We start from the raw sequence: 26,534 nt of genomic DNA, 5'->3' as shown, positions 1-26,534 counted from the left end.
CCCAGCCACGGGCCGGCCACACCACGCACACCCACATGTCTCTAAGTCTGTGTGCTTTCCCCTCTCTGTCCTGAAGTCACATGAGGTGACTGGATGGTCCCTGTGTCACCTGTCTGAAAACCACTGAGGTCAGGAGCAACCCAAGTGTCCTTTAAACATGAAGCTCACCTGGTTTGTGGTGAGAGCAGGGGCCAGTGGAGGGGTCAGACTTAGGGTCCAGCTAGAAGAGGACGGCAGGCTCCCAGAGCTGAGGGAGGGAGCGTGGAGTCTCCCTCTGGTGCCACCCCCAGCCCCGGCTTGTTCAGAATCAGAACCCAGTCATCCAGGGGCCAGCATGTGGGCTTGGGAGGGAGGTTGCCTTTCTAGGCTGGTCCACAAAGCCTAGTTAGCTCGTAATGCAGAGTAAATGTGATATATCTGAAGACCCATGAGGGGCACAGTCCCACAATAGACATCTCCACCACCACCACCACCACCCGAACATGGACTGTCACCCAAGAGAGACTTCTCCCGAGCCCAAGGGCTTCCAGCCCTTCCATAGTGATGGCTCCCGATGGTGGCTGGCCTCGGGATTCCCTGGGTGAAGGGGTGATCTGTGAAGTGTCCGCTTAGTTTGAACTTCAAAACCCTCAACAACAACCCACATCCATGGCCATGAAGCAAAGCCAACTCCAAGCGACCCCACAAGACAGAGCAAGATGACCCTGTGGGTGGCCAAGACGGCAACTGTTTACAGAAATACAAAGTCTCGTCTTTCTCCCAAGCAGCACCGGGTGGTTTCTAACTGCCGGCGTTACGGTTAGCGCTCCAGCTCCTAACCCACTGTGACACCAGGCCTCCTTCTCAAATGAATGAATGAGCCCACTGCCATCGTGCCAGGTCCAGCTCAGAGGGCTTCCAAGACGATAGATCTTGACCAGAGCACAGTCTCCTCTCCCTCCTGCAGAGCTACTGGTGGATTTGAACCACCAATCTTGTGCTTAGCAGCCTACTCCCACAGTGCCTCCAGGCTGTAAGAGAGCTGTCCCATCGCTCAGACTGACTCTCGGCCCCACATAGCTCCATCGGTGCGATGCAGTCAGCTCACACGGCCCTTCCAGCCATGGCCCCTCCTGGGGGCAGGGGCAGTCTGGCCTCCAGGGCTGCGGCCAGGGTCTCACTTTGGAGGGGGTTCTCTGCTGGGATTAAGGTGGGGTCGAGTCCTGACCTGAGGAGAGGGTGTAACCCAAACAAGGGGTGTTACAGCCCTGTTCCCTTGGGGAGCATGGTCTGCCAAGAGACTGAGACCACCCCTCCATCAAAGCCGGTCCTCTGTGAACATGAGCCGTCTTGGACCCAGGATGCCCAGGGGCACTGGAAAGAGAGCACCTTGCACATCTCTGTCTGAGGTGGTGGAGGCCGAGGCCAGAGGGATCAGAGGCCGAGGCACAGAGACCGTGGGATTGAGCAGAGGGACCAGGCTGAGACCACAGGCCGAGGCAAGGAGAACATGAGACAGAGCAGAGGGGCAGTGCCGAGACCATGAGACTGTGAGAGGAGCAGGGGGCTGGCTTCCTGGCCCCAGGAGGCAGAAGTCAAAGGACTACCTGGCTGAAAGACTGAGGACTGTAGAGAGGGAATTAGCCACTGGCTGAGAGGTGCTGCTGTGGACCAAGAACTGTATCCTCACTGCTTACCGATCCTGACTTGGAGCCACCTGCTGACTTCCCTAGTAAACCTCATCGAGTCAATGCTGGCTCCTAGCACGCCCTGCTGGGTTTCTAGACTGACTTTTGTGGGAGTAGGAAGCCCAGTCTTTTTCCCTCAGAGTTGCTGGTGGTCTCAAACTGCCGACCATGCGGATTGAAATTCCGTGTGTGACCACGACACCACCGAGGCTCCTGACAACTTCTCTAATAAACACCCACAATTGTGCGTGTTCTCTGGGAGTTCTGTGTAGCCACTGAACAAACGCTTGAACGCAGCAGAGGTAGAGCGCGGGACAGTGCATGTCAGAACGGGGTAAGGAAGAATGGGGGAGCGGGGACATGTCTGACCCCTGCCCCTGGTCAAGAGTGAAGCCCCAGGAGGTCAGACATGGCCCTGTCTTTCTCCCTGGGAAGTCCCGGGAAGCGCCTAGTGGTTTTGAACTGCGGACCCTGCAGGAACCACTGCTCCACCAGGGCTCTTCAGCCTGGCCCAAAGGAACAGAACTTGTCACCGTGGAGCCCGCGACCCTGCAGGACAGCGTGGAGCCACCCGTGGGCCCAGCCGGTCGCTCTTCACAGAAGCCGATGGCCTCATCTTTCGCCGGAGGAGCCACCAGAAGTGATTGCGCTGGTGGGCGGTGAGTGCTTTAACCACAGTGCCACCAGAGCTCCTCAGGTGGGCCCCAGGAGGGTGCAGGTCTCGACTCATTTCTATCATGTTCTGTTCATTGCCACGTGCCCACCCGCCCACTGACGTGGTTAGTGTCTGATCTGGGAGAATTCAAGTCAAGGCGCTGACAGCACTTCCTGTTCCTGGAGAAGGGACACACCTGCACCTGCCCCTTGGCTAAAAATAGTCTCACCCTTATCAGGGAGGGCGCCAGTGTCTGCCTGCTGAGTGGCCCGTTAGCGTGAGTCCCTCACAAGGACAGCACCTCAGACCTGAAACAGTCTCCCAAACCAACCCTCGAGGGTGGGGTGGGGTGTCACTGATCAGTCACAGAGACCCATACACCTCCCACCCAAGTGTCCCCAGCACGGGGCAGGGGAGTCCGACAATGCTGGAGACACCCGGCTCAGGATCCATCGACTAGCAGGTGCCCCACCCCGACCTCCCCACTGTGCTATGACATGGCATCCTGCCCACTGTCACCCTGGGGTGCCCCGGGCTCTCACCTCACAAAGTCAGACTACCCAGCCTCTCTCCCACAGACACGGTGGGGGGTTCGAACCGCCAACCTTGGGGTTAGCAGCTTGCTGTGCTGGACGAGTTGACCAGGGCCCATGTCCCCAGGCTCGTGGGGAAAGGCTGATCGAAGTGAACCACGTGGCTGCGGTGTGCAGGAGGAGCCCCGGGGGGCACCAGGGATGTGCTTGGGTGCTAACTCTGACGGTTCAAATCACCCCCAGCCACTCAGAGGAGACGAGCTAGCATTCCCTCCACCACCCCCACACCCCCACCCTCCACACACACCCCACACTAGCAGCCAGGAAGTCTGTGGGGCAGTTCGTTCTCCTCTGGCTCAGGGGTCGCTGCACATCAGAGCGGCCAGCCAGCGGCCCCTGCAGCAGTAGGCCTCTGTCTGTTGGAAAACTCCCACAAATACCCTAATTGTTTGTGGCAATTATACTATATTGTAATTATCGCATTGCCTGGTAATTACTTGCTTTGTGAGTGTGTATCTGTCCGCCCCTCACCCTCCTCCTCCCCAGGCTCCAGCTTCTCCAATCAGTTTCCCTGCAGCCTCTGAGTATCTGTTTCTCTGTTCATCTCAGCGTAGCTGTGTAGCTGTGTATCTCTGCCTAGCTGTGTAACTCTGTGTATCTGTGCATATTTGTATCTCTAGGTGTCTCTTTGTATCATTGTATATTTGTGTATCTGTATATATTTGTATTTCTGTGTATCTGTGTGCATTTGTATCTCTGTGTATCTCTGTATCTGAGTATATTTGTTATCTTTATGTATCTCTATATAGTTGTATCTCTGTGTATCTCTATGTTTACCTGTGTATCTCTATGTTTACCTGTGTATCTCTGTGGATCTGTATATATTTGTATCACTATGTATCTCTGTGTATCTGTGTATCTCTGTGTGTATTTGTATCTCTGTGTATCTCTGCATCTCTGAAACTGTATATGTTTCTATCTCTCTGTATCTGCCCTGTCCTCTCCTCCCCAGTCTCCAGCTCCTCCGCCCACCAGCTGTGGGGACCAGGGCCTCACTCCCCACGCCAGCCTGAAGCAGAGAATCTCTCAGTGTACATGGTTGGACCCTGTTCATTGGAAACCCAGCCTCTTTGGGGTCAGAGCCCTATCCCGACCCTGCTGCTGCCCTGGGTGAGCCTGCTCAGCCGCTGCCTGAAGGGGCGGAGGATCAAGTCCACCCAGAGACATCTCGGAAGAAAGGCCTGGTGATCTACTTCCCAAAAGTCTTCCACAGAAAGCCCTGGAGAACCCAGCCCTACTCCAACGGCCTGTTGCCACCCTGAGCCCGAGCGGACACAGGACTGTGCATGGGCAGCTGCAGGGAGATGGCTGCACAGACGCATAGGCCTCAGGTGTCTCTGCTGACAACCTGGGGCTTCTTCATGAATGCAGGAGCCTGGGCCAGAGCACTGTGGGAAGTGAGTAGTCCTTGCTACACTGTCCACAGATGGGGCATCTGACGTGCTGAGCTCCAAGGGAAAGGAGCAGCCCTGGCTACAGGTGTCTCCAAGACAAAGAGTCCACAGGGATCCAGGAGGACAGACGCCTGCTGCCCTGCGTGCTGGCCCGTGGCAGCTTAAGACATGGCTGGTTCTCATCCGTACCTGTGCTCAGACCAAACCAAAACCAAACTCACTGCCGTGGGGTCAACTCAGACTCTGAGCCACCCTACCTGCCTCCAGGGGAGAGGCTGCCCTTCTCCCCTTGCCGGCACCACCCACAGGACCCGCCACCCACAGCATCGTCTCCCCAACCAGTGAGTACTTTCCGTGGCCGCTCTGATTCTGCTGCTCGCCCCTCTCACCTCTCTTGCTTCCTGTCCCCAGGCTGCAGCTGCTTAATTAAAGTCAAACCAAAGCGACATGATCCCGCAGAGTCCCGTGCATGGAAAGATAACTGAAGCGGAGGCCAGGAAGAGGGACAGAGGCCAGGAGGCGCTGTTTTACCCAGGAAGGTTTCCTGCATCCCAGGAACCCGGGAATCAAAGAGAGACACCCAGAGGGCACGATGTCTGGACGGAACATGAGATGCACGGCATATCCCAGGACAGACAGCCAGAGCGCAGCTGTGGAGTGGAATGCCGCAGAGACCAACTGGGGCTGGGGCAGTAGGAAGGTTCCAGAGGGAAGCCTTCTGTGGCACAGAGACCTCCCGGGTACAGCCGGGCAGCTGTGCCGCCAGCTTCCCCGTGCCCATTAAGCCAGAGCCCATCACCACAGCTTCCCCTGACAGGTTCCCTGACCAGTAAACTCCCTAAGCAGTGCCCACAGGCCACTGGCAAAGGGACCCCCACAGAGACACTCAGGGGCAGGGGTGGGGATCATCCAACCCTCAGACCAAACAAGGTCCAAGATGCCATTGATAGCAGCTAACATGACTCCTAGCCAAGCCAAACTGCCCCAGAGTGGAGGCCGGCTCACAGGGACCCTGTGAGAAAGGGTAGAACTGCCCGGCGGGTTTCCCAGACGGCCACTCTTCACGGGGCTAGACCATCTTGTCTTTCTCTGCTGGCTTCAAACTGGTGGCCTTCCTGTCACACCCGGGCCGGCTCGTAACCACGGTGCCACCAGGACCCGGTGGCCACCACACAAAGGGTGAGTTCGTTCAATGTCCCCACAAATGATGTCATCGATAGCCAATGGTCCATGGCAAATACAAAGTCCCCCAGCCCTGCTCTAGGAGTGAACAGGCCAGATCGGACCCCGAGTCATCCGCTGGCCCCACCCCAAACCAACTCCCCACCCTCACAGGTAGTCACCAGAGTGCTCAACAGCCTGGACACCCAAAACCCACCACCACCCACCCCACCCCAACCGCCAGAGGCACGTCTCCAGAGCTGGCGGCATCAGGTCCTCCCAGCTAGTGCCTGGTGTGACCTGGAGGGGTTTGTGGGGTGTGTGTGTGTGTGTGTGTGTGTGTGTGTGTGTGTGTGTGTGTGTGTGTGTGTGTGTCAGAGAGAGAGAGAGAGAGAGAAGAAACAAGCTCCTCCAACCTCTAACACAATCAGAGTCGACAGTGAGGCCATCCCAACCCTCAGTAGTCAGTGCGGTCAGGAGCTGCCCCTCTGTCCCGAGGCCTTGCCCCGACCGGGGCCCCTCCCACCAGGCTGCCAGGGCATGGTACTCACGCAGGGCGTGCCACTCGTCCTGGCGGATGGTCTTTGTGATGTTGAAGGTGAGGTTCCTGGGGATGGTGGCTGAGGAGTAGTGGTACTTGATGTAGGTGCACCGCTCCAGCTCCCCTGCGGAGAGAAAGAGAACCCACCATGAGCCCTGAACTCGAGTCCCTCACAGGTGGCTCAGCGCCCCGGTCGACACCACCACCACCCCCCTGCCCCCAACACCTATGCCTGTGACCTGGTGTGGAGAGGGACTTTCCTGGGAAGGTATGGGGCGAGGCGACGGGTGAGTCTATGGATCGCGTGACTAAGTTAGCCAATGGCATAGGATTAAAGACACAGGCGAGAGAGGGAAACAAATGCCTGACCTGCCGGCTTGCACGGACTCAGCTCTAAGAGGCTGGACACTGTCTACACGAGCAAGGGGCTGGTGGCAGGGCAAGCCTCTCAAGAACGGGCATTCACAACCACAGAGCCACGCCCACCAGATTAATTCTTATCCCAGCACAGCCAGAGGGGCACGGAAAGAGTGAGTATGTGGTCACTCCTGGCCACCTCACTGGGAACCCTAAAGGCAAACTATCTGAACCAAAGTCCAGCATCCGCTAGCTCTGTACCCTTGCGGTGGTGGCCACCTGCTTCTTCTCACACCGGGAGTTCCCACCCTGAGTCCAAGGTCCACAGGCGAGTTTGAGATGAAGCCCAGTGTGGCCCAGGGAGGACGCTGTCCTCCTGGGAGGAACAGAGTCTACAGTCCCAGTGGTCAGTAGAACATGGCCTGGGTCACCAAGGGCTGCATAGAAACTAGGTCCAAAGTCTCCAGCGAGGCACAAAGAGGAGCCCCAGGTGTGGGAGCAGGTCTACTGACGGCAGACCTGATGTCTTCTCTCCACCTTAGGGCCCCACACTATTGTCCAGAGCCCCATGCACACTTTCAGAAGAGTCACCGACGGTGGGAAGGACCGAGTAGCACAATCCACCACTAAAGGACTCAGTGGGGAAAAAAGGAATGCTAAAATCATGAAATGTGTATAAAGAGGCCTCTTGATATTCTGATTCTTCCTTACAAAGTTCTACCTTTCTCTTTTCTTTTTGAAATATCAAATATTAGGCTCCTTTAAAAAAAGTGTCCAATTAGGAACATAGTACCAGACATTCTCCCACTGGAATATTAAATCTTCTTAATATTATTCTGAGACATATTATATTCTATTACCTGGTTATGTTATATTGATGTATGGTAACAATGTTCTTAGTATTAAGAATATTAAACATCATTAAGCATTTTCCCCCATGGGGAGACAGGCTTATTGAGAGCATTACCTGTGAGCACGAGGCCCCATCGGAGCCAGGTGGGCTCTGTTACCACCCGCATGGCATCCTTATAAAAGAGGAGAAAGGGGCTCAGGCAGAGACATGGAGCAAAGATGACCATGTGAAATGTCCCTGCAAGCCAAGGCCAGCCTCCCTCAAGTCCACCAACCCTCCACCCCCCTCCCCAAAAAAATCTTCAATGCCATGGAGTCCATGCAAACCCCTGTAGATTTTCCAAGACGACAACTGTTTAAAGCCCAGTCTTTCTCACATGAAGCTGCTGGTGATTTCAAACTGCCAACCATGCACCACGTAACCACTGCACCACCAGGGCCCCGAGAGGCCCTCCAGGAGCCTGGAGCAGAGTGTCCCTCTGTGGTTTCCGGGGCTGCAAGTCTTTACAGAAACAGGCAGACTCTCCCAAGGAGCGGTGGTGGTTTCAAACCCGTGACCTTTCCGTTAGCAGCGCAATACTCAATCCATTTTGCCACCACTTCCTTCTTGACCCTCAGCCCCCGCAGTCACGCTGTGTCTTTTGAGGCGATCAATCGAGATTTCCCTTGGGAGCCCTCCCCACTAAAGAGTCACCACCACCTTCTGAGCTGACGCCTCAGCCTGGAGCGGAGCTGACCCGGCAGAACCCCTCAGAAACCGATGACCAGCGGGTGCCCTGGATTGGAAGGGACCTTAGTGGGGTGACACCACGTGAGCTATTGAGAGAACTTGTCTGCAGGCACCCACTGCTCACAGGAACACAGCTGGCCGAGAAGGAACCAGAATCCTGGGATAAGACGTTCTGCCTGCCCCTGAGGCTCCTGAGAGTCCCGTGGAAACAGCCAGGCTGTCGAAAGGCTCCGGGAGGGAGCAGCTTCGCGATATGACCTGGGTTTTTCTGGCCGCCCACAGGCACACCCTGCATCTCAGAGCCGGAGTGTAAGGGGTCAGGGGGTCATGCCCTGGGGTCGGCCTGGAAATACGGCTTCTCAGGTCCCACCCAGCCCTTCTGCTTCCAAACTTGAGGGGCGGAGCCTGGGTTTTGTTTTCTGTGTGTTTGGGTTTCGTTTGCTTGTACGATTTGACTCTATACGTGTTGTCGTTGTTGCCGTCAAGTCGGTCCAGAGCCAGCACAAGAGAAGGACACACTGCCCGGTGCTGCACCAGCCTCGCAACTGTGCCCACGACGGGGCCCTAGGTGCAGCTCCTGTGGCAGCCAAGCGATGACCAGATGACATATGCACCACGGTCTGAAATCAAGTCACGCCTACGGGGCTTCCCAAGACTGTCACTGTTCGTGTCACGTCTTTCTGTTACAACATCGTTAGTGCCATTTACAACCACAGCCCACCTTGGTGTTTCCCAAGCACGGAACAACCGAGCTTTCAGGTGGCAGTGCAGCACACCACCACCAGGGCTTCCTGGACATACGTACATTCTCAACACACGTCTACACGTGTGTGTCCATTTACATGTATGGATACATGAATAACAGCTTTACTGAAATGTAAGTGGGGGTTATATTTGCATGTCAGGACATCCGGTGCTCTGCATTGGACTAGTTTCCCCTTCCCCGCACCTCAACTTGGCATCTCCCTTTTTGGGAGGCCTCGCTTCCCCATCACCCGGGGTACCACTGACAACAGTCACAGTCAGCCCAGGGCTTCTGTTCTTGCCCTTGTCCTCAACCCCCCAGCCAATCTTCATTTGATATGAAAGTCTTTGTCTCGGTTATCCCCACCCAACCCCTAATATTGGTCCTTTCGTGACCCGCTGATGTCACTCAGACCGCCGCGGGCCGGTGCTCCAGAACCGTGACCTCCTGAGAGGCGCGTGCTGCCTTGGGGAATCTGCTGCACAAGGTCTCTTTCAAGTGAAGAGAAGCAGAGGCGTCACTTCGAGGGCTGAGCCTGCATGTCCAAGCCTTGACAGCCTCAGGGCCTCCTGGAAACGCACAGGGGAGACCGGGGAAGGAGCGTGCGGTGAAGGCGCACCGCAGACGGCCAGCACACACCGCCTGTCTCGGGAAGAGGCGCAGCTCCTCAAAGGCTAGGCTGCGAGACTCGTCTCCTGTGCTTTGGCAACACTGTTCGGAGAGACCTGTTCCAGGAGAAGGACATCTTGCTTGGTAGGATGAGGGGCAGCGAAAAAGAGGAAGTCCTTCGACCTTCAACAAGCGTGGCTGCAGCACACGAATGGGTGTGCGGACGACACCGGCCCAGTAAAAGTGTGGTTCTGCTGTGCCCGGGGTCGCTGCGGGCCAGGACCCACTCCACACCCTGCTGGCACAGGCTCGCACACAGCACCCCGCTTACAAAGTCCACAGACGCAGCGATCCAGAGCCCTTCCCTGCGGCCCCCGAGTCCCCAGCAGGCAGTCCTAGCCCCGATCCCTGTGGCGGAGCGTGTGCAGAACACGGGAGGAGCCATTTCTTATGAGTGAGGAGTTTTGCCATCTGGTGCTGCACCTGACTTGGTTTTGAGGGCAGCCTCTCTGCGCCCCACTGGCTCCCCATTTCCAGCTGCATGCGGGGGGCTGAGGGGCACAGGGGACCAGGTGTGCTGCCAGTGGGAAGCCTGCAGCCGACAGGCAGGTGATTTGGATCAGGAGTCGGCAAACTTTTGAGATGGAAGCGCCCATCTTACCCCTCACAACCATGTAAGAATTCACTGAGAGCTAACCATGCATAGTTTCAAACAAATGAAATCACCAGGAGCCGAACTACACCTTTTCCATGTTTTCCATTTTACTTCAGTACCACAGGTACAAACAGAACCGAATATGGGTCCGAGCCACAGTTTGCCAATCCTTGATTGATGTAGACAATGCCCCGAGGACATGGTGCTGGCCTGTGAGTCACGCATGGAAAACTACCCAATAGCCTGTTACCAGTGGGCGCTATTCTGCCAGGGCGGGCACTGTCCAGAGGCCAAGGTCAGGGAAAAAGGAGGGCCAGGTTCCCCTCTGCCTCTGGCCCTGGAGGCCTCAACCAGCAGGCTCCAGGCCTGCCAGGCAGGGTGGTCCCTCCTGGAGAGCGCACACCATGAGCCCATCACCACCCTTTCCCTGGTCACAGGGCGGGTGCATGCATGCGGATTCTACAAGGCTGCCCCTGCCAGCATGTCTTGGGGGTGTGGTGCCTGTGAGAGGCAGGCCGCCCTGCTTTCTTCTGCCCCTGCTCTGGTTCTGTGCCTTTGCCCATTTCCCTTCTCTTCCTTTGCTTCTTTCTTGACTTTTATTCATTTTTTATTTCCCTCCCCTCCTTTTTCTTGGCCCCATCTGGTGGGGCAAACATTAATTCCCCCGTGCATCTGTCACCCCTACCACAGCTACCCCCACCCCAACCCCAAAAGCACGTGCCATCCACTCCTGCACCACTGGGTCCACAACAGATGGTGGGCCAGGCCTGCTCAGCCCGCCCACCATTGCCCTTCACACCAGCAGAGACCCAGACCTCCACTCCCACCAGTTACTCCGCCCAGCTAGGACAGGTGGGGAGTGGCCCTGTGCTGCCAAACTAGCAGTCTAGGGAGCACACCTGCCCTGCCCCCCACAGTCCCCACCCCACCCAACCCCACACTATACCAAAAATCCCTGGGTGGGTTGATGATCAACACATAACCACACACACACACACACACACACACAACCACACAAACAACAGGAACTGTGCGGGAAGGGAGACAGTGGTCAGTGTAACTTATAAAAACAATAACTTATAATTTATCAAGGCATCATGAGGGGTGGGTGAGGGGGGGAGAAAGAGGAGCTGATACCAAGGGCTCAATAGAAAGTAAATGTCTAGAAAATAATGATGGCAATATATGTGCAAATATGCTTGATACAATTGATGTATGGATTGTTATAAGAGCCCCTAGTAAAATGACCTTCTAATAAATAAAATGTAGTTTATATACTTTTTTAAAAAAACAAATTTAAATTTTTGGAGCTTTAACACTGGAAAAAAATAACTGTAAAAGGATTTCAGAGCTACTTGATTTGGTATTAAAACACACACACACACACACACACACACACATACACGCACAAATCCCTGGATGGAACAAGTTAACACAAAAGCTACAAATAAATGCAATGACTCCAAAATATCGCATGACCAACAGATAAATTCAAATCAAACAAAGAAAAAGACATGATGGTTCAACCAAGGGACCAGAATAAAGAGCCAGGAAACCTCCCCAAGAAGGACATGGGCTTAGAACTACCTGAGAAGGGATGCAAAGGACTTCTACACGGGCCTTCCCAGAGCTCAAGGAAGCCACGAACAAAACGGAGGGAAACCCAGGCAACACCCTAGCAGGGCTCAGGGAAACAATACAAGAACAGAACGACAAAAGAAAGAGACAATTGTAAACCATGCAAAGGCAGCAATTACAAATCCAGATGGAGGCCTCTGAAACCTTAGCGATAGTGAACGCATTGGAAAGACAAAGGAGTAGAGTCAAGTAAACTGGAGACCAGGCAGCCAATTAAGAGGACAAGTCCCCTGATGCCAATTTGTATGAGGAAAGATCAGTTAAAAAAAGAATGCAGAAAAATAACGACAGCCTAAGAATTGTGTGGAACAATCTCAAGAGGAAAAACGTATGTGTGATCAGAATTCTAGAACAGGAGAGAGAGAGAGAGAGAGAATATTGTTGGAGATTTACTGGCAGAAAACATCCCTAATAACATGACAGATGAAAAAATATGCAGACAGGAAGCTCAACAAATCCCCGATAGGCTAGATCTAAAAAATAAAATCACCAAGACATAGCATAATGAAATTTTCTAAAACCAAAGGCAAAGAAAGAATCTTGAGAACTGCTCAGATAAAGGTAAAATTACCTACAAAGAAGAAGCCACCGGACTAAGTTCAGAGTTCTCAGCAGAAACCAAGCAGGGAAGAAAGCAAGGGGATGTGCTGTTTTAAATTGCCAACCAAGAACTGCATGTCCAGCAGAACTGTTCTTCATATTCGATGGTGAAATTAGGGATTTCCAGACAAACCGAAACACAGGCCAACCTTACAAGAAATGGTAGCGAGTCCTTCCAACAGAGAACTAAGAAAATCAGAGATCAAGACTCGGGGCAGCATCACTCAGAACCCAACACAGGTGTGTATGTGGAAGCGGCGGGGGAGGGGGATCTCAAAACCAACCATACAAGACTGAAAACAGGGAGCTAGAGACATCAATCTGTACACGAGGACACCTACAAAAGTGAAAAAACTCACTGCCACTGAGTCAATTCCACCTTGCGGTGACCTTGCAGGACAGGGCAGAACTGCCCCTGTGGGTTTCTGAGACTGTAGCTCTTTATGAGAGTAGAAAGCCTCCACGTTTTCGCAAGCAGAGGCTGGTGGCTTCAAACTGCTGGCCTTGTGGTTAGCAGCCCAGTGCATAACCAATAAACCACCAGGACACCACTAACCTGAAAGAGTGAATAAATGGTGCCATTTCAGAAATTCCAAATAGAAAGGAAGTCAAGATAATATCAAAATAGTGCAGGTCTTTGTAAACTCGGGAAGATTTAAATAAATTACAGGGAAACACCAAATTAATAAACCTTCCAACCAAGCAAGGAAGAACAGAATCATAAAGACTTAATAAATGCAAGATCGGGAGCAGCAAAGAGAGTGAAAAGAAACCCTGATAAGAAAATGAATTCAGCACAGAAAAATACTTGGAGCAAGTAAACCTTTAGCATCACAATAAAAAAACCATAAAAGTGTGGCAGCGGTAAATTCACATGCATTGACTGCACTGAATGTAAATGGATTATAGGCACCAGTCGAGAGAATGCTAGAATGTGTAGAAAAACAGGACCATTAATCTGTTGCCCACAAGAAGCTCACCTTAGATGCAAAGATAAAAAATAAACTAAAAAACCAGAGGAAGAAAAGATGTACATCACACGTCGAGCAAAAGGAAGGTGGGGGGAAAAAGTGTGTGTCCATCTCAATTTCTAATAAGAGACTTCAAGGCCAAAACTAGCATAAGGGACAAAGATATTATATAGGATTAAAGGGTCAATCTACCCAGAAGATTGACCCAAACACAATAAATATCTATACATCCAGGGAGGCAGAGCCCCCCAATACGTAAATCCAACACCAAGAGGCTTGAGAATGGAAGTAGACGTCTCCACAATAATAGCGGGAGTCTTACACACACCACTTTTGGATGAAGTGCCTGACAACTAGGCAGAAACTCAACAAAGACAGAGAACCTTGACCTCCTAGGCATGTACAAAACTCTAAGCCCAACCACAGCCCAGTGCACGTCATTCCCCAGTCCACATGGGTCATTCTCCTGAAGAGGCCACACGTTAGGTCACAAAGCACACCTCAAAACGTTTTAAAACATCTAAATAATGCAAAGCATCTTCTCCGATCAAAATGCTACAAAAATAGAAATCATTAACAGGAATAGGGGTGGGGGGTTGAGAACAAATACATGGAAACTTGGTAATAACTTGCTAAAAGCCACTGGGTAATGGAAGAAAAGGTTAAATAAAACAATTCTGAAAATCAAACAAGAATGAAAACACAGCATTCCTAAACCTTTGGGATACAGCAAAAAACACTGCTCAGAGGACAACTTATAGCCATAAATGCACAGATCCTAAAGGAACCAACATAACACCTCCATTCAACAACCCCAACCAGGTAGAAAAAGATAAACTATTTAATAATTAACCAGAGATCTACACAAGCAAAATACCACAGCAAGGAACCAAAAGAGTTCTACATAAATGGGAGGCCATACCATGCCTGTGGATAGAAAGACTTTACACTGGGAAGTGTCAATGTTACCCAAAGTGATTTAGTTATAATTCTGATCCCGATTCTAGCCTCATTCTTCAAAGAGCTGGAAAAACTAACCACCAATGGAAAGGAATGTGATCTCTTTCCTAGAGATCTCAGATAAGCAAAGAAGAACAGCAAAGTCAGAGACCTTGTATTTCCCAATATCAAACCTACCACTTAACCACACAAGTGAAGACAGCCTGGTACTGGTACAATAGCAGATACACAGACCAATGAAACAAAATTGACAATTTAGAAATAAATGCATCTACCTATGACAGGTGATCTCCAACAAAAAGTTAAAATCCGATAAATAGGGAAGCGGCTGTCTCTTTACCAAATGGTGCTGGATATCCATTTGCAGAAAAATGAGCTAAGATCCATACCTCACACCATATACAAAATTTATCTGAGATGGGTCAAATACCAAAATATAAACCCTAAAATTAGAATAATTAGCAAAGAAAAAACGAGAGCAAATTTAGTGACCCTAGGGCTTTCAACTTCTGTAAAGATTTGTCGTCTCAGAGTTGACCCTGTCCTGTAAGGTTGCTATGAGTCAGAACTGACTCGAAGGCAGTGAGTCTTTTGTGAACATATGGCATAAAAAGGCTATCAGGCATATCCAAAACTAAATATACAGCAGAAGATGAACAAGATACCTAGTTTAGGACCTCCTAAAAATTCAAAATATATATGCACAGCAAAGGACTTGCAACAGAGTAAAAGGGAACCTAAAGATTGGGCAGGTGGAACCTTTGGCAATTACAGATCTGACAAAGGCTGAATCTCTAAAAGAACAAAAAGATAAGCAACCCCATTTCAAACAGACAGAGGACTGAATGCTCACTTCACCAAAGAAGGCACGTAGGCGGACACGCGCCACCATGTGCGGAACAGCTCCGGTCACTAGCCATTAGAGGCCTACAACTCAAAACGGCCGAGAAAGATCCCCTCGCCCGGTGATAGAAGCAAAGTTCAATGGGACACAAGTCAAGTGCAGGCGAGGGTGGGGAGAGATTGGAACACTGCTGGGGGCTGTTTCCATCCCTGGGGGAAGCAGTGTGGTACTTCCTTCAAAGACTGGAAACTGAAATAACATCGGATCCAGCAGCAGCCCCCCACTCCCACCCCGGGAGGTATCCATGTTAGAGAACTGAGAACGGGGGCATATATGGACAGAGATCACCCCTGTCAATATGTATGGCCACTGATGGTTATTCACAATAGCAGAGAACCGGAAACCACCCACAACCCATCAAGAGATGAGAAGATAGGCAAAGTCCGGGGCCTGCACACAGTGGAACACCACGCAGCGTTAGAGGACAATCGAGGATTCCCCAAAGACCTCCTAGGCCAAGTGGTGGTGGAGCACCTTATGCTGAGCGAGGACAGATGTCCTTTCAACATGACACACAGAGGCTGTGGCAATTACCAGGGATGGGGGGAACCCACAGCTCCGCCAGGCTCCTTCGCTAGATCACCAACGAGTCTTCCATGGTTGGGCACAGTTGACAGCCTGGTGGGCTCAGCTGCAAAGTCCTTTTTGTTGCAAGAAGCCTCCCGGTGCCCTGGCCTTCACACCCTCTGTGGCACTGGACAACCAGAATGGAGACTGTCCCCAGTCCACAGAAGCGACCGCTGAGGTTTAGAGAGCTCACCTGACTCGGGCTGAGGACATACAGTGCTGAACACAATCCTGAGTCCCTGAGTCTGGCCTCTGAGCCGGGGCTCCACTTCGACTCGCTGAGAGGACTGCGTTCCTCAGCTGTCCCATGCAGGGCTCTCCTCCGGGCTCACCCAACCCCGTTACCCACAGCGGCCCTGATTCCACAGTGTGAACCTCCCCCTCGCCCACTCAGCTGGTGGCTCTGAGCCGTCCTTCTAGCCCACGCCGGCTCAGGCCTCTGTGCCGACAAGCATTTCTTCGACGAAGGATGGGATCGAAACAGAAGAAACAGTCAAAAAGGAATTCCAGAGAGCAGCATTTTAAAAAGAGCTAACACCCATGAACGCTTGCAGGCTGGGTGGGGGACGCTGTCCCCACCCCCGTGAAGGACACATTCTGTCTTCTGGATTGCAGCGGCTCAGCAGGGAGAGGAAGCGGGATGAGGAAAGTGAGGGTCAGAGGGACGCACAGCATCTCAGTGGGATGTTTGAAAAGAAAGCCTCCCAGCGGGGCCCCGGGGCCCTGCAGCGTTCGAGGGGTTAAATCGTGTGGATGAGGAACCACATACAAAGGAGGTAGAAGCCACATGTGTTTCAGGAACACACGTGGGCAGGCGGGGGGCCAGGTTCCCCAGGCACTCAGACCTGACCCCAAGCAGGGTAGACGTGAGGGGGAGTGTGCCCATCTGGTGAGCCCCTCACCCGCCCTCAGGCCTCTCCCCAGTGGGACAACAGTGGGGGGAGAGTGTGTCCCTTTGGTAAAGCTCACGACAGCAATATTGACATGCGCTTCCTCCTGAAGCCATAACACGCCACAAAAGCTTGTTTCCAGAACACCCCCGCTCCACCTCCCCAGCTTCTCCTTAGCACCTTCTGCTCCTTCCAGATGTTCAGCGCTGAGGGTGTGCCGAGATCTGAGCGGCTGCAGCCTCCGCCACAGGGAATGTGCTCTTTCCTGCAGACTGGGGGGAGGCTTCACCCACGTCTTTATTTTTAATGCTTTAAAATGCAACCCACTTTGCATGCTGTGTGTGTGTGTGTGTGACTTGTGCGATGGGTGTGGACTCCGTGTTGCTTTGTGTGTGCTGCAGAGACAGAACCCCAAACATCTCATCCTTTCCCGTGCTACATCACTTACGTGCTGGTTCTGAGCAATGTTTGGGCAGGGGTGGGGGACTTATAATTCTCACACCTGGGGGATTTGTCAGCAATTGTCACCTGTTCCTGGCGTCAGCCCCCTCCTCCCACCCTGGTCCTACACCCCTTTCCCCACCCCCTCCCAACACCTCCACTGGCTGCTGTTGGAACAGTTATGCGCAGACCAATCATGCATTTCTCTCGCCAGCAGAAGCTTTGAGACAGGAGTGCTTGAGTGTGTTTGCCTGCGTCCTCCCAGGGGCCACGGGAGTATGTGAATGTCGGTGTTCATGTTCACAGCTTATGTTTGCAGAAGAGAGCAGTGGATTACTCGGCACATTGTTATGTTCATGGCTTGTGTTTGCCATAGATGACAATGGTGGCTCAGTGGGGCAATCCTCACCTTCCACGTGGGAGAAGCTAGTTTGATTCTCAGCCAGTGGGCCTCATGCACAGCTGAGCGCCCGCTGCTCAGTGGAAGCCTGTGGGTGCCCATAATGTTGAAGAAGCTTCGGCAGAGCTTCCAGACTCCTAAATGTACTAGGAAGAAAGGTCTGGCAGTCTATTTCAAAAATAAAGACAGATAGATAGATAGATAGATAGATAGATAGATAGATAGATAGATAGATAGATAGATAGATGAATAGAGATAGATGATAGGAAGATGACAGAGGATAGAAATAAAAAATAAATGATAGAAAGACAGATAAGAAGGAAGATGATAGAAAGACAGAGATAGAGATAAATGATAGGAAGAAAAATAGATGATAGGAAGGAAGATGATAGAGGATAGAAATAAAAAATAAATGATAGACAGATAAGAAGGAAGATGATTGATAGATAGATAGATAGATAGATAGATAGATAGATAGATAGATAGATAGATAAAAAGCCAGACTTCCTTGTCTGAGAGGCTGGCAGAACCCCCAGGACAGTGGACCCCTTCAAGCCTGGACCTGAGCCTACTTCCAGTGGTTGACTCTCAGCCAAACCACAGAGACGGGCTCATGGAGGGTGTCCCATCAGCAGGGAGGTGCTCTCCTTAGGCCACCTGCCACTCCGAGAGCAACTGGACAGCGGTTGTCCAAAACAGAGCTGAGAGGGCAGGAAGAGCCCAAGAGGATGCAGTGGGAACAGGGAGCCCAGGGCAGAAGTGGGAAGAATGCTGTTGGGTTGTGGGGACTGCAACCAAAGTCAGGAAACTAACACGTATGAATGCTTGAATGGGAGACTGGCTGGCTCTGTGAACCGCTCCTCACACTGTAGTAGAAAGTCGGGGCGGGCTGGGGGGAGGGGGTGTTGCGGAATCAAACAATGAAAACGCTTGGGATCACAACAGGCCCCTCCAGAGCCAATCATGGGGATGGAGCACACATGTGTGCGGTCAGCAAGAGTGGGGCCAACCCCAAGGCGGCTAAAATCCCTCTGTCAGTCCATCCTGCTGAGGGTCGGGACGCCTTCTGCAGGGCCTGGTCTCTGCTAACTGTGTGTCCAAAGTACAAGAGGAAAAGTCTCGCCATCCTGGCTTCTAAGGAGCTTTTGGGCTGTACTTTCTCCAAGACAGCTTCGCTTGTTCTTCCGGGACTTCCAGTATTCTTTGAGCAGCACACCACCGCTCAAAGGCGGGCCCACCTTACACATGCTTATGAAGGGAGCAGGCCGCTCCTCTCTTCCCAAAGTGGCACGGTTTGCTTTTTATGAAGTCGCGTGCAGCAGGCTGGCCGCATGACATCACCCTGTTTCACAGGCGAGGACACAGAGATCAGAGGGCTCGGGCCCAAGTCCACGTGACAAAGGCACAAATAAAGCCAGTCTGGCCCTGCCCAGCAGGGCGCCAGGCCACACCTGAGGGGAAAGCTGGGGAAACCAACTCTTCCAGAAGACAGTGGCAGACCTTGCAGGGGTTCTGTCAGAGACAAAGGTGGCAGAGTCTTGCCATTCCCGGGGCTCCGGCATCCCCCACTGTCTGGCTCTCACGAGACAGAAGCCGACTTTGGCTTCCATCATGCCCCCACCCCCATGGGTGCAAGGGACACTGAGAGAAGGTGTCTAAAGGGGGTTTGCCCTCGACCAGGTGGGGGCTTGGGGCCAGTGACTCGGCTCCTCGGTGGATAAGATGCATCCTTAAGCTCTCACCCAAGACCCCCAAGGCTGGGCTGAGCTAACAGCACCTCCAGGAGTCTGGCATTTTGTTCCTTAGGCTCTGGAGACACACAATGTCCCTGGACCAATCCCCTCCCTGCCCTTTCCACCCCTGGGCCTGCCTGCCTGCCTGCCTGCCTGCCTGCCTGTCTGCCAGCAGAACCATCCCAAGTCCCCCAGTCAAGCAGCCAACAAGGCCACGCCAGCCCTGACCTGACTCCAGGTTCACCCTGGGTGGGACCCACACCCCTGCCACAGGGGGAAGGGAGTAAACAAGCCCTGGTGCTCTGAGGTGGCCACGGAGTCAGGGAATTTGGATTGTGGGGAGGGAAGATTTCCACCAGTGATGCCATTACAACTCTCACTCTTGGAGTGGCTTGACCCTGGTCTTACCCTGTTTGGGCTGGGTTTGTGTTAGCTCAGTGTGGGATCTTCAAACTGTGCCAGGCCCTGAAGACATTCTTGGATCCCGAGCCTGCCACTCCACCAACTACCAACAGTCTCCGAGTATGCCCCAGGGGACACAGAGCTGGCCCAAGTCCCTTGGGATGCCCTGGGCCTGGAAGTCAGACATGAACCTGGACTCTTTCTTTAGCTGTGACACTGCCTCCGGGAGCCCTCCAGACTCACCTGCCCCCAGACCACGTCTCCATCTCCCCCATCGCCCCCGCATCCTGAGAATTCCAACCTGAACTCAGCCCAGGCAGGGAACTAGGTCAGCGCAGGTGCTGGCTCAGCCTCCCTGCGTTGCCCAGGCTCACCATCTGCTGGGGAAACCCTCTGGACAGGGGCCTGGTGTTCTGTCCACCCAGGCTGCTGCTCTGTAGACACGGAATCCTGTCATCTCCTAGGATCACAGGTTCCAAGTGTATTGGCCCTAGCACCTGCTTTTCAGGGGGGAAAGCAAAATGACCAGGCACACTCTTGGAAACTGAAAATGTCTGTCCCATAGCCCAAATCCAGGATCAGGCATAAACCGACATCCAAACTCACTGCCATCAAGTAGATTCCAGCTCATAGCAACCCTATAGGACAGGGTAGAACACACACACACACACATACACACACACACACACACCTGTGGGTTTCTGAGAGTGTAACTCTTACAGGAGCAAGAAAGCTTCATCTTCCTCCCATGGAAGAGCTGGTGATTGCAAACTGCTGACCTCAGGGTGAGCCACTCAATGCTCAACCCCCTGGCACCAGGACAAAGGGGAGCTATCTGCTTTTGCAGCCCGGGGTCCTGCCAAAGCCCAGCAGGGTGGTCTCTCCACTCTGGAAAGTTCTGTAGGTTGAAAATCAGGGCACCACCACCACCCCCACCCTCGGCTCACAGTACATCCGCTCAGGACTGCTGGTTCCAAGCGCCTTCCAGCCAGCTGTCTGTGCCCCTTCACACCCAGGGTGGCCCCACTCTGAAACCCTCTCTCATGCTGCATCCTGCCCCAACTCTGGGAGGTGCTGGGCCAGTGGGTGTCAACACGGAAGGAGAGCCCGGGTCTCCTGGCTGCGTCACCTCTGCGTGCCTCTCTCCTCACACCCATGGGACATTCCCTGATGCTCAACAAGGGAATACCAAAAATAGACTTTGGGGTCAGGGCATGGCACCCTATCAGACGCGACCAGAAAACACTCCTAAAGGTCAACACAATACCTGGAACTATTTATAGGCTTCTCTTTTTTGTAGGTTTTTGTTGTTGTGTTGTTTTGTTTTGTTGCTATGTTTCACTTTGCCTTGTGTTTGTGCTTGTTATTGCTCCTGCAGGTCTATCTAGGTAAGCGAGGCAGGATAAACAATCCAGAGGAGAAAACAATGGGACTGATGGTTCTGGGAAAACACAGGAAGGGGGTGGGGAAGGAAGGGAGGGGTCAACCAACCCAGGGACAAGGGAACATCAAGTGATCTAAAATCAATGGTGAGGAGGGCATAGGACGCCTGGTGGGGCTTGACCAAGGGCAGTATAGCCGAGAGGAATTACTGAAACCCAAATGAAGGCCGAACATGATAGTGGGAGAAAAGGAAAGTAAAAAGAAATAGAGGAATTAACGAGGAGGCAAAGGACATTTATAGAGGTCTAAATACAGGCATGTACATATGTAAATATATTTATATATAACAATAGGAAAATAGATCTATGTACATATATTTATATGTTAAGTATTAAGGTAGCAGATGGACATTGGGCCTCTAGTCAAGTACTCCATCAATGCAAGAACACTTTGTTCTAATAACCTGGAATTCCATGATGCTCACCTTCCCAACAAGATTGCTGAAGTCAAAATGGGTGCATAAGCAAATGTGGTGAAGAAAGCTGATGGTGCCGGCTATCAAAAGATATAGCATCTGGGGTCTTAAAGGCTTGAAGATAAACAAGCGGCCATCTAGCTGAGAAGCAACAAAGCCCAAATGGAAGAAGTACACCAGCCTGGGTGATCATGAGGTGTCGATGGGATCAGATATCGGACATCAAAGACCCAGAACAAAAAATCGTATCAGTGTGAATGAGGGGGAATGCGGAGTGGAGACCCAAAGCCCATCTGTAGACAGTTGGATATCCCCTTACAGAAGGGTCACAAGTAAGAGATGAGCCAGTTAGAGAGAGTGCAATTAGCACCAATGAAACACACAATTTTCTTCTAGGTCTTTAATGCTTCCTCCCCTCACCCCACCCCCGCCACTATCATGACCCCAATTCTACCTTACAAATCTAGTGTACAGAGAACGTACACCAGTACAGATAGGAACTGGAAACACAGGGAATCCAGGACAGATAAACACTCAGGATCAATAATGAGAGCAGTGATACCAGGAGAGTACAGGGAAGATGCAGGGAGAAAGGTGGACCTTATCACAATGATCTAAATATAACCCCCTCCCAGGGGAACGGACAACAGAAAAGTGGGTGAAGGGAGACATCAGTCAGTGTAAGACATGAAAAAAATGCATAAATTATCAAGGGTTCATGAGGGAGGTAGAATGGGGGAAGGAGAAATGAGCTAATACCAAGGGCAACAAATGTACAAATGTGTTTGACACATGAATGTGTGTATGGATTGTACGAGCCCCCAACAAAATTATTAGAGGGAAAAAAAGAGTTACGGTCTCTGAAACCCATGTGAGTTCTACTCTGTCCTATAGGGTTGCTGTGAATTAGCATCGACTCCATATCCGTAACTAAAGTGAATATATATAGATTATACATATATATAATTTGTTATTGATAATTTTATCGGGGGCTCTTACAGATAATATACCCAATCCATAAATCAATTCCGTCAGTAGAGCTTGTACAGATACTGCCAGCATCCTTTTCCAAACATACTTGAGCCCCTTGGTATCAGCTCCTCTTTATTCCCTCCTCCCCCACCCCCTCCCCCCAACATATAGAATATTTTCTGTGAAGCAGTTGAGGATGGAGAGGCCAGGTCATCAATTTTGTGTTCAACAAACTTCAACTACTTATCAACCCCCCACCATAGCTTGCTCTGCCCCCCACTTTGATTGCCCTCCTCCCTCTGTGGGACACTAGCTTGTCTTCCCCGTCACACCAAGTGGATGCTGTCCACCCTGTACAGTCTATTGCTTCATCTTCTCTCCCTTGCCCTCTCCGACTCGGCAGCCTTCAAGGAATGCCTCCCTTAGCATACAAGCCTTGGTCTTGAACTTGTTTATCTATACAGCAGTGGTCTCATGTGACACTTGTCCTTGAGTGACTGACTGACTTCACTCAGCCTCCCGCTCTGCAGGTCCATCCATGCCACGAGGTGGCTCATGCTTCATGGTGACCCTTGAGCGATGCCTCATATGCCACTGTGTGGAAGTGCCGATGTGTCTCCATCTTTCCTTCTCTTGTGTCCATCTTCTTGCTCCTGTGAACGTGCTGAGCATGGGTGGGCATTGTCTTGATTGTGCTTCAGCTCTCTCTTTGTTAGGGGGCAGGCCCAGCAGAGTGGTGCTGGCTCACGTGGATTCCTCGTCCCAGTCGATGGAGGTAGCGCCATGTTGCTGTCACAGAGGTTGTGCATATTTACAGTGTGAGAGGGTTCCCGAACCCCCAGACCCTTGCCAGCATTTCCTAGTTTCTGGTTGGTTGGTTGGTTGTTTGGTTGTTTGGTTGGTTGATTGGTGGGTGGGTGGGTGGGTGGGTGGGTTGGTTTGTTAACTCTGCTATCAGTGCCGGTGGAAGGTGGGGTCTCATCTTGTTTGGAATTGTCTAGTGACTGTGAGCTTTTCTTCTTAAGTTTATTGTCTGCCCGGATGTCTCATTAGTGCTCACATTCTCTGCCATTTTTAAATTGGATTGTTCATCTCTTCTTGTTGCCTTGTTGCAGCTTTCTATAGATTGTGTGGATCAATCACCTGCCCGAGATGTTGTGACCTACCTTTTTGCCAGCCTGTGGGTTCTCTGTGGATGAAGCCTTCTGATACACACGAGTGCACTGTTTTCAGTAGGTCCCAGTCATCTATTTTGCCTTCTGGTGTGTGTGTGTGTGTGTGTGTGTGTGTGTGTGTGTGTGTGTGTGTGTGTGTGTGTGTGTGTGTTTCGGTATGGTTGGTAGCATGTCCACACCCCATATTAGGGTCCTAACAAGAAATGTTGTTGATGTATCACAGCGTGTGACCGTTCCTGCCATCGAGTGGGTCTCCGGCACACACTGACCCCATGCCGCTGGGAGGAAGTAGACCACCAGGATTTTCTTCCTAAGTCTGCTTCAGTCTGGAAGCTCCACTGAACCCTGTCCACCATCCCAGCAGCGCACACACCTCCATGGACGGAGGGGGGGATGGCTGTGTGCCCAGGGATGGAACCCGGGTCCCGTGTGGAGGGTAAGAATGCTGCCACAGAACGCCACCCCCCCAGGTTCCCTGTCCCCCAGTCATGCCCTCATAACAGTCTTCTAGCACCAGCTGGCCCCTGAGCTCACCCACACCCCTCCTTTCCTCTTTGTTCCACCTGACTCCTGAAATTTCCAGCTTGACAGACTGCTTGGGAGAGAAGGAGCAGGTGAGGTACGGCTGTAAATTACCCCTGGGGTGCAGTAAACAACCTGTTCACTTATTCTCATCACATCACAAATGACCTTCCCAAAAGTTCAGAGCCCAGAGCAGTGTTCACTGTCCACCGGCACGGCCCTGCAGCAGGCAGGCTCCTGCAGGCACCACTTCAGGCTGGGACAGACGGCAAGGGGGAGAGGGACCCGGGTGTTCGCTGGAAAACAATGAGCTCATACTCTCTCCAGGGACCTGAAGGTGGAGACAGATGGGAGGTGGGGAGCCCGTGATGGAGGCAGGCGCATGCAATGAGGGATGACAGAACCAGGGGAGGCCCTCCTGGCACCTTTCTGTGTGGCTTGTGATAAGAATCCCCACTCCCGGGCCAGAGGGAAACATCGGTTTTCTGTGAATCCAGGCTTCTGCATGAGGCGCTTGTCCTGAAGGGCAGGACAGGGAGAAGATAAAGAGGGAAGCGATTCCTCATCGAGGGGGGGAAATGATGGCCAGGAGCCACGGCGCCAGGCAGCCAGGCCAGGCCAGCCACGCGCTAGGACTCCAGGGGCCCTGCGTGGGCAGCTCAAGGCAGCAGCATGGACAACCACCTGCACAATGTCACGGGGCACGAGATGGCAGCACAGAAACACAGCCTAGCCCTGCGGCTCTCGAGGTCCATCTCACGGCCAGGTCCATCAGCTCACACACACCCAGGTGCCCAGGGAAAACGAAGGGCTCAGCCCACAGCCCAGGAGCTGCTACATCAAACCCCAGAGGACTGGCTTTCCGCTCTTCATGTGGAAACCAAGACTCCGCGAGGGAGCGTGGTGGGAGTCTCCTTTGGACCTGCCTGGTAACCAGAGTGGGAGGTAGAAAAGTGTGTGGGGTGGAGGGAGCAGGGGCTTGTGTGGGGAGGGTGTATTTGTGTGTTATGAATGTGTGTTGTAAGTTTGCGTGTGCACGTGTGTGTGGTGCATGCACGCATGCATGTGTGTGTGTGGTATGAGTGTATGTTGTGAGAGTCTGTATGCATGTGTGGTGTGTACACACATGTGTAATGTGGTATGCTGTGGTGTGTGCACATGTGTGTGCAATGGATGTGTTGTGAGGGTTTATGGGAGAATGTGTGTGTGTGCATGTGTATTGTGCTGTGAGTGTGTGTGTGTGTGTGTGTGTGTGTGTGTGTGTGTGTGTGGCAGGACTGGAGGAGGTGTATAAAGACTGCAAGCCCAGAAGATTACTCATTTTACGTTTCCACCTGTTCTGTCCCTTAGTTAAAAACAAAACAAAATTTAAATTAATAAAAAGAATCGCAGAAAGAAATTAGAAAGTCAAAAGAGATTAGTCCTTTTTCTTTCCATCTCTATTCACAAAATTGGCCATTTTCTCCTTTAAGTGGCTTGCCGCGATTAAAGGGGTCAATTGGCACTTTGACTCCTCCGGGCGCCTCATGGAATGTGATGGAGAAGAGACTCGGAAGCAAATGGAAGGTGAGCCCCTGGTCACGCAAGATGCACCCTCCCTGCGGCGCCGGGTGGGGCGGGGAGAGGCGTGGCTAGGGCTCAAGTGCAGCGGTCTAGGTCAAGTCAGCTGCACCCTCTGGGCCTCAGCAGCTTCACTGTCAAGGGCGCAGCTTCCCCTGAATGTGCCCAGTCAACGCCAACCTCTTGGGGACTCTGGACTTTCTGAAGCCATGGAGGGGGGATGAGGCCCCGAAACACTGCCCTGAGGTCATCTTTAACCCCTAAACCCAATTACACCCCAGGCCCCCTCTCCCCCCAACCAGCTGTCATTCAAGGGAGCCCATTGGTCCTCCGGCAGAAGAGTGCCTGCCCCGGGCCACACCACCTCTGCTCACCTGAGAACCAAGACAGCATGCCTGAGAGCTTTGGGGGCACCTCAGGGCAGTGTGCTTCCATTAACAGGGAGGAAAAACTCAAGGGGAGCACGAGACCCGCTACCCACCTCCAAGAGCAAACCCACGGGCTTGCTGGGCAAGCTCAGCCAGGGGACCAAGCCCCTAGCGCTGACCAGTGATGGCTCCCTCAGCCCGGCGTCTTTAGCCTTCTCTGTCACATGGGAAGTTCAACGCCTGCATCCCTGCCAGACAACCAAAGTCTTTAAAGACATGCGGCGCGCACATGTCTGCAGACACGATGCCCGCCATATGGTTTCTGTAATCTCATCTCCTTCTTGTCTTGTGTCCTGCTCCCTGGTGGGCTTCCATCACAGCCATGTCTCAGCACCTGCTGCCTCCAACCCCCACCTCGGGTATCTCCATGACTGCCCACCCCCACCTCGGGCATCTCCATAGTTGACCACCCCCACCTCGGGTATCTTCATGACTGCCCACCCCCACCTTGGGCATCTCCACAGCTGACCCACCATCCAGCTTCTTGGCTCCACCAGGAACGCCCAGGCTCAGCCTCCCCATGGCCTGAGGGGGTGAGAGGTGGGGTGAGGCAG

At 52.5% G+C, this 26,534-nt stretch overlaps 1 protein-coding gene across 1 annotated transcript in view; it reads right to left on the bottom strand.

The window, feature by feature from the left end:
* Positions 1–1,083: 1,083 nt before the first annotated feature.
* The window catches only part of TMEM178B (transmembrane protein 178B), a 99,277-nt gene continuing 73,826 nt past the window's right edge, over positions 1,084–26,534 (bottom strand). The window contains exons 2-3 of the mRNA XM_075557407.1: positions 5,997–6,135; positions 1,084–1,207 (exon numbers count right to left, since the gene is read on the bottom strand). Coding sequence (XP_075413522.1) covers positions 1,084–1,207; positions 5,997–6,135 — 263 coding nt within the window. The remainder of the gene's footprint in view (positions 1,208–5,996; positions 6,136–26,534) is intronic.

Source organism: Tenrec ecaudatus, chromosome 9 (genome assembly GCF_050624435.1).
Source record: "Tenrec ecaudatus isolate mTenEca1 chromosome 9, mTenEca1.hap1, whole genome shotgun sequence".
Taxonomy (NCBI): Eukaryota; Metazoa; Chordata; class Mammalia; order Afrosoricida; family Tenrecidae; genus Tenrec; species Tenrec ecaudatus.
The sequence above is the reverse complement of the archived record's forward strand: the minus strand, read 5'-3'. Positions and strand labels throughout refer to the sequence as shown.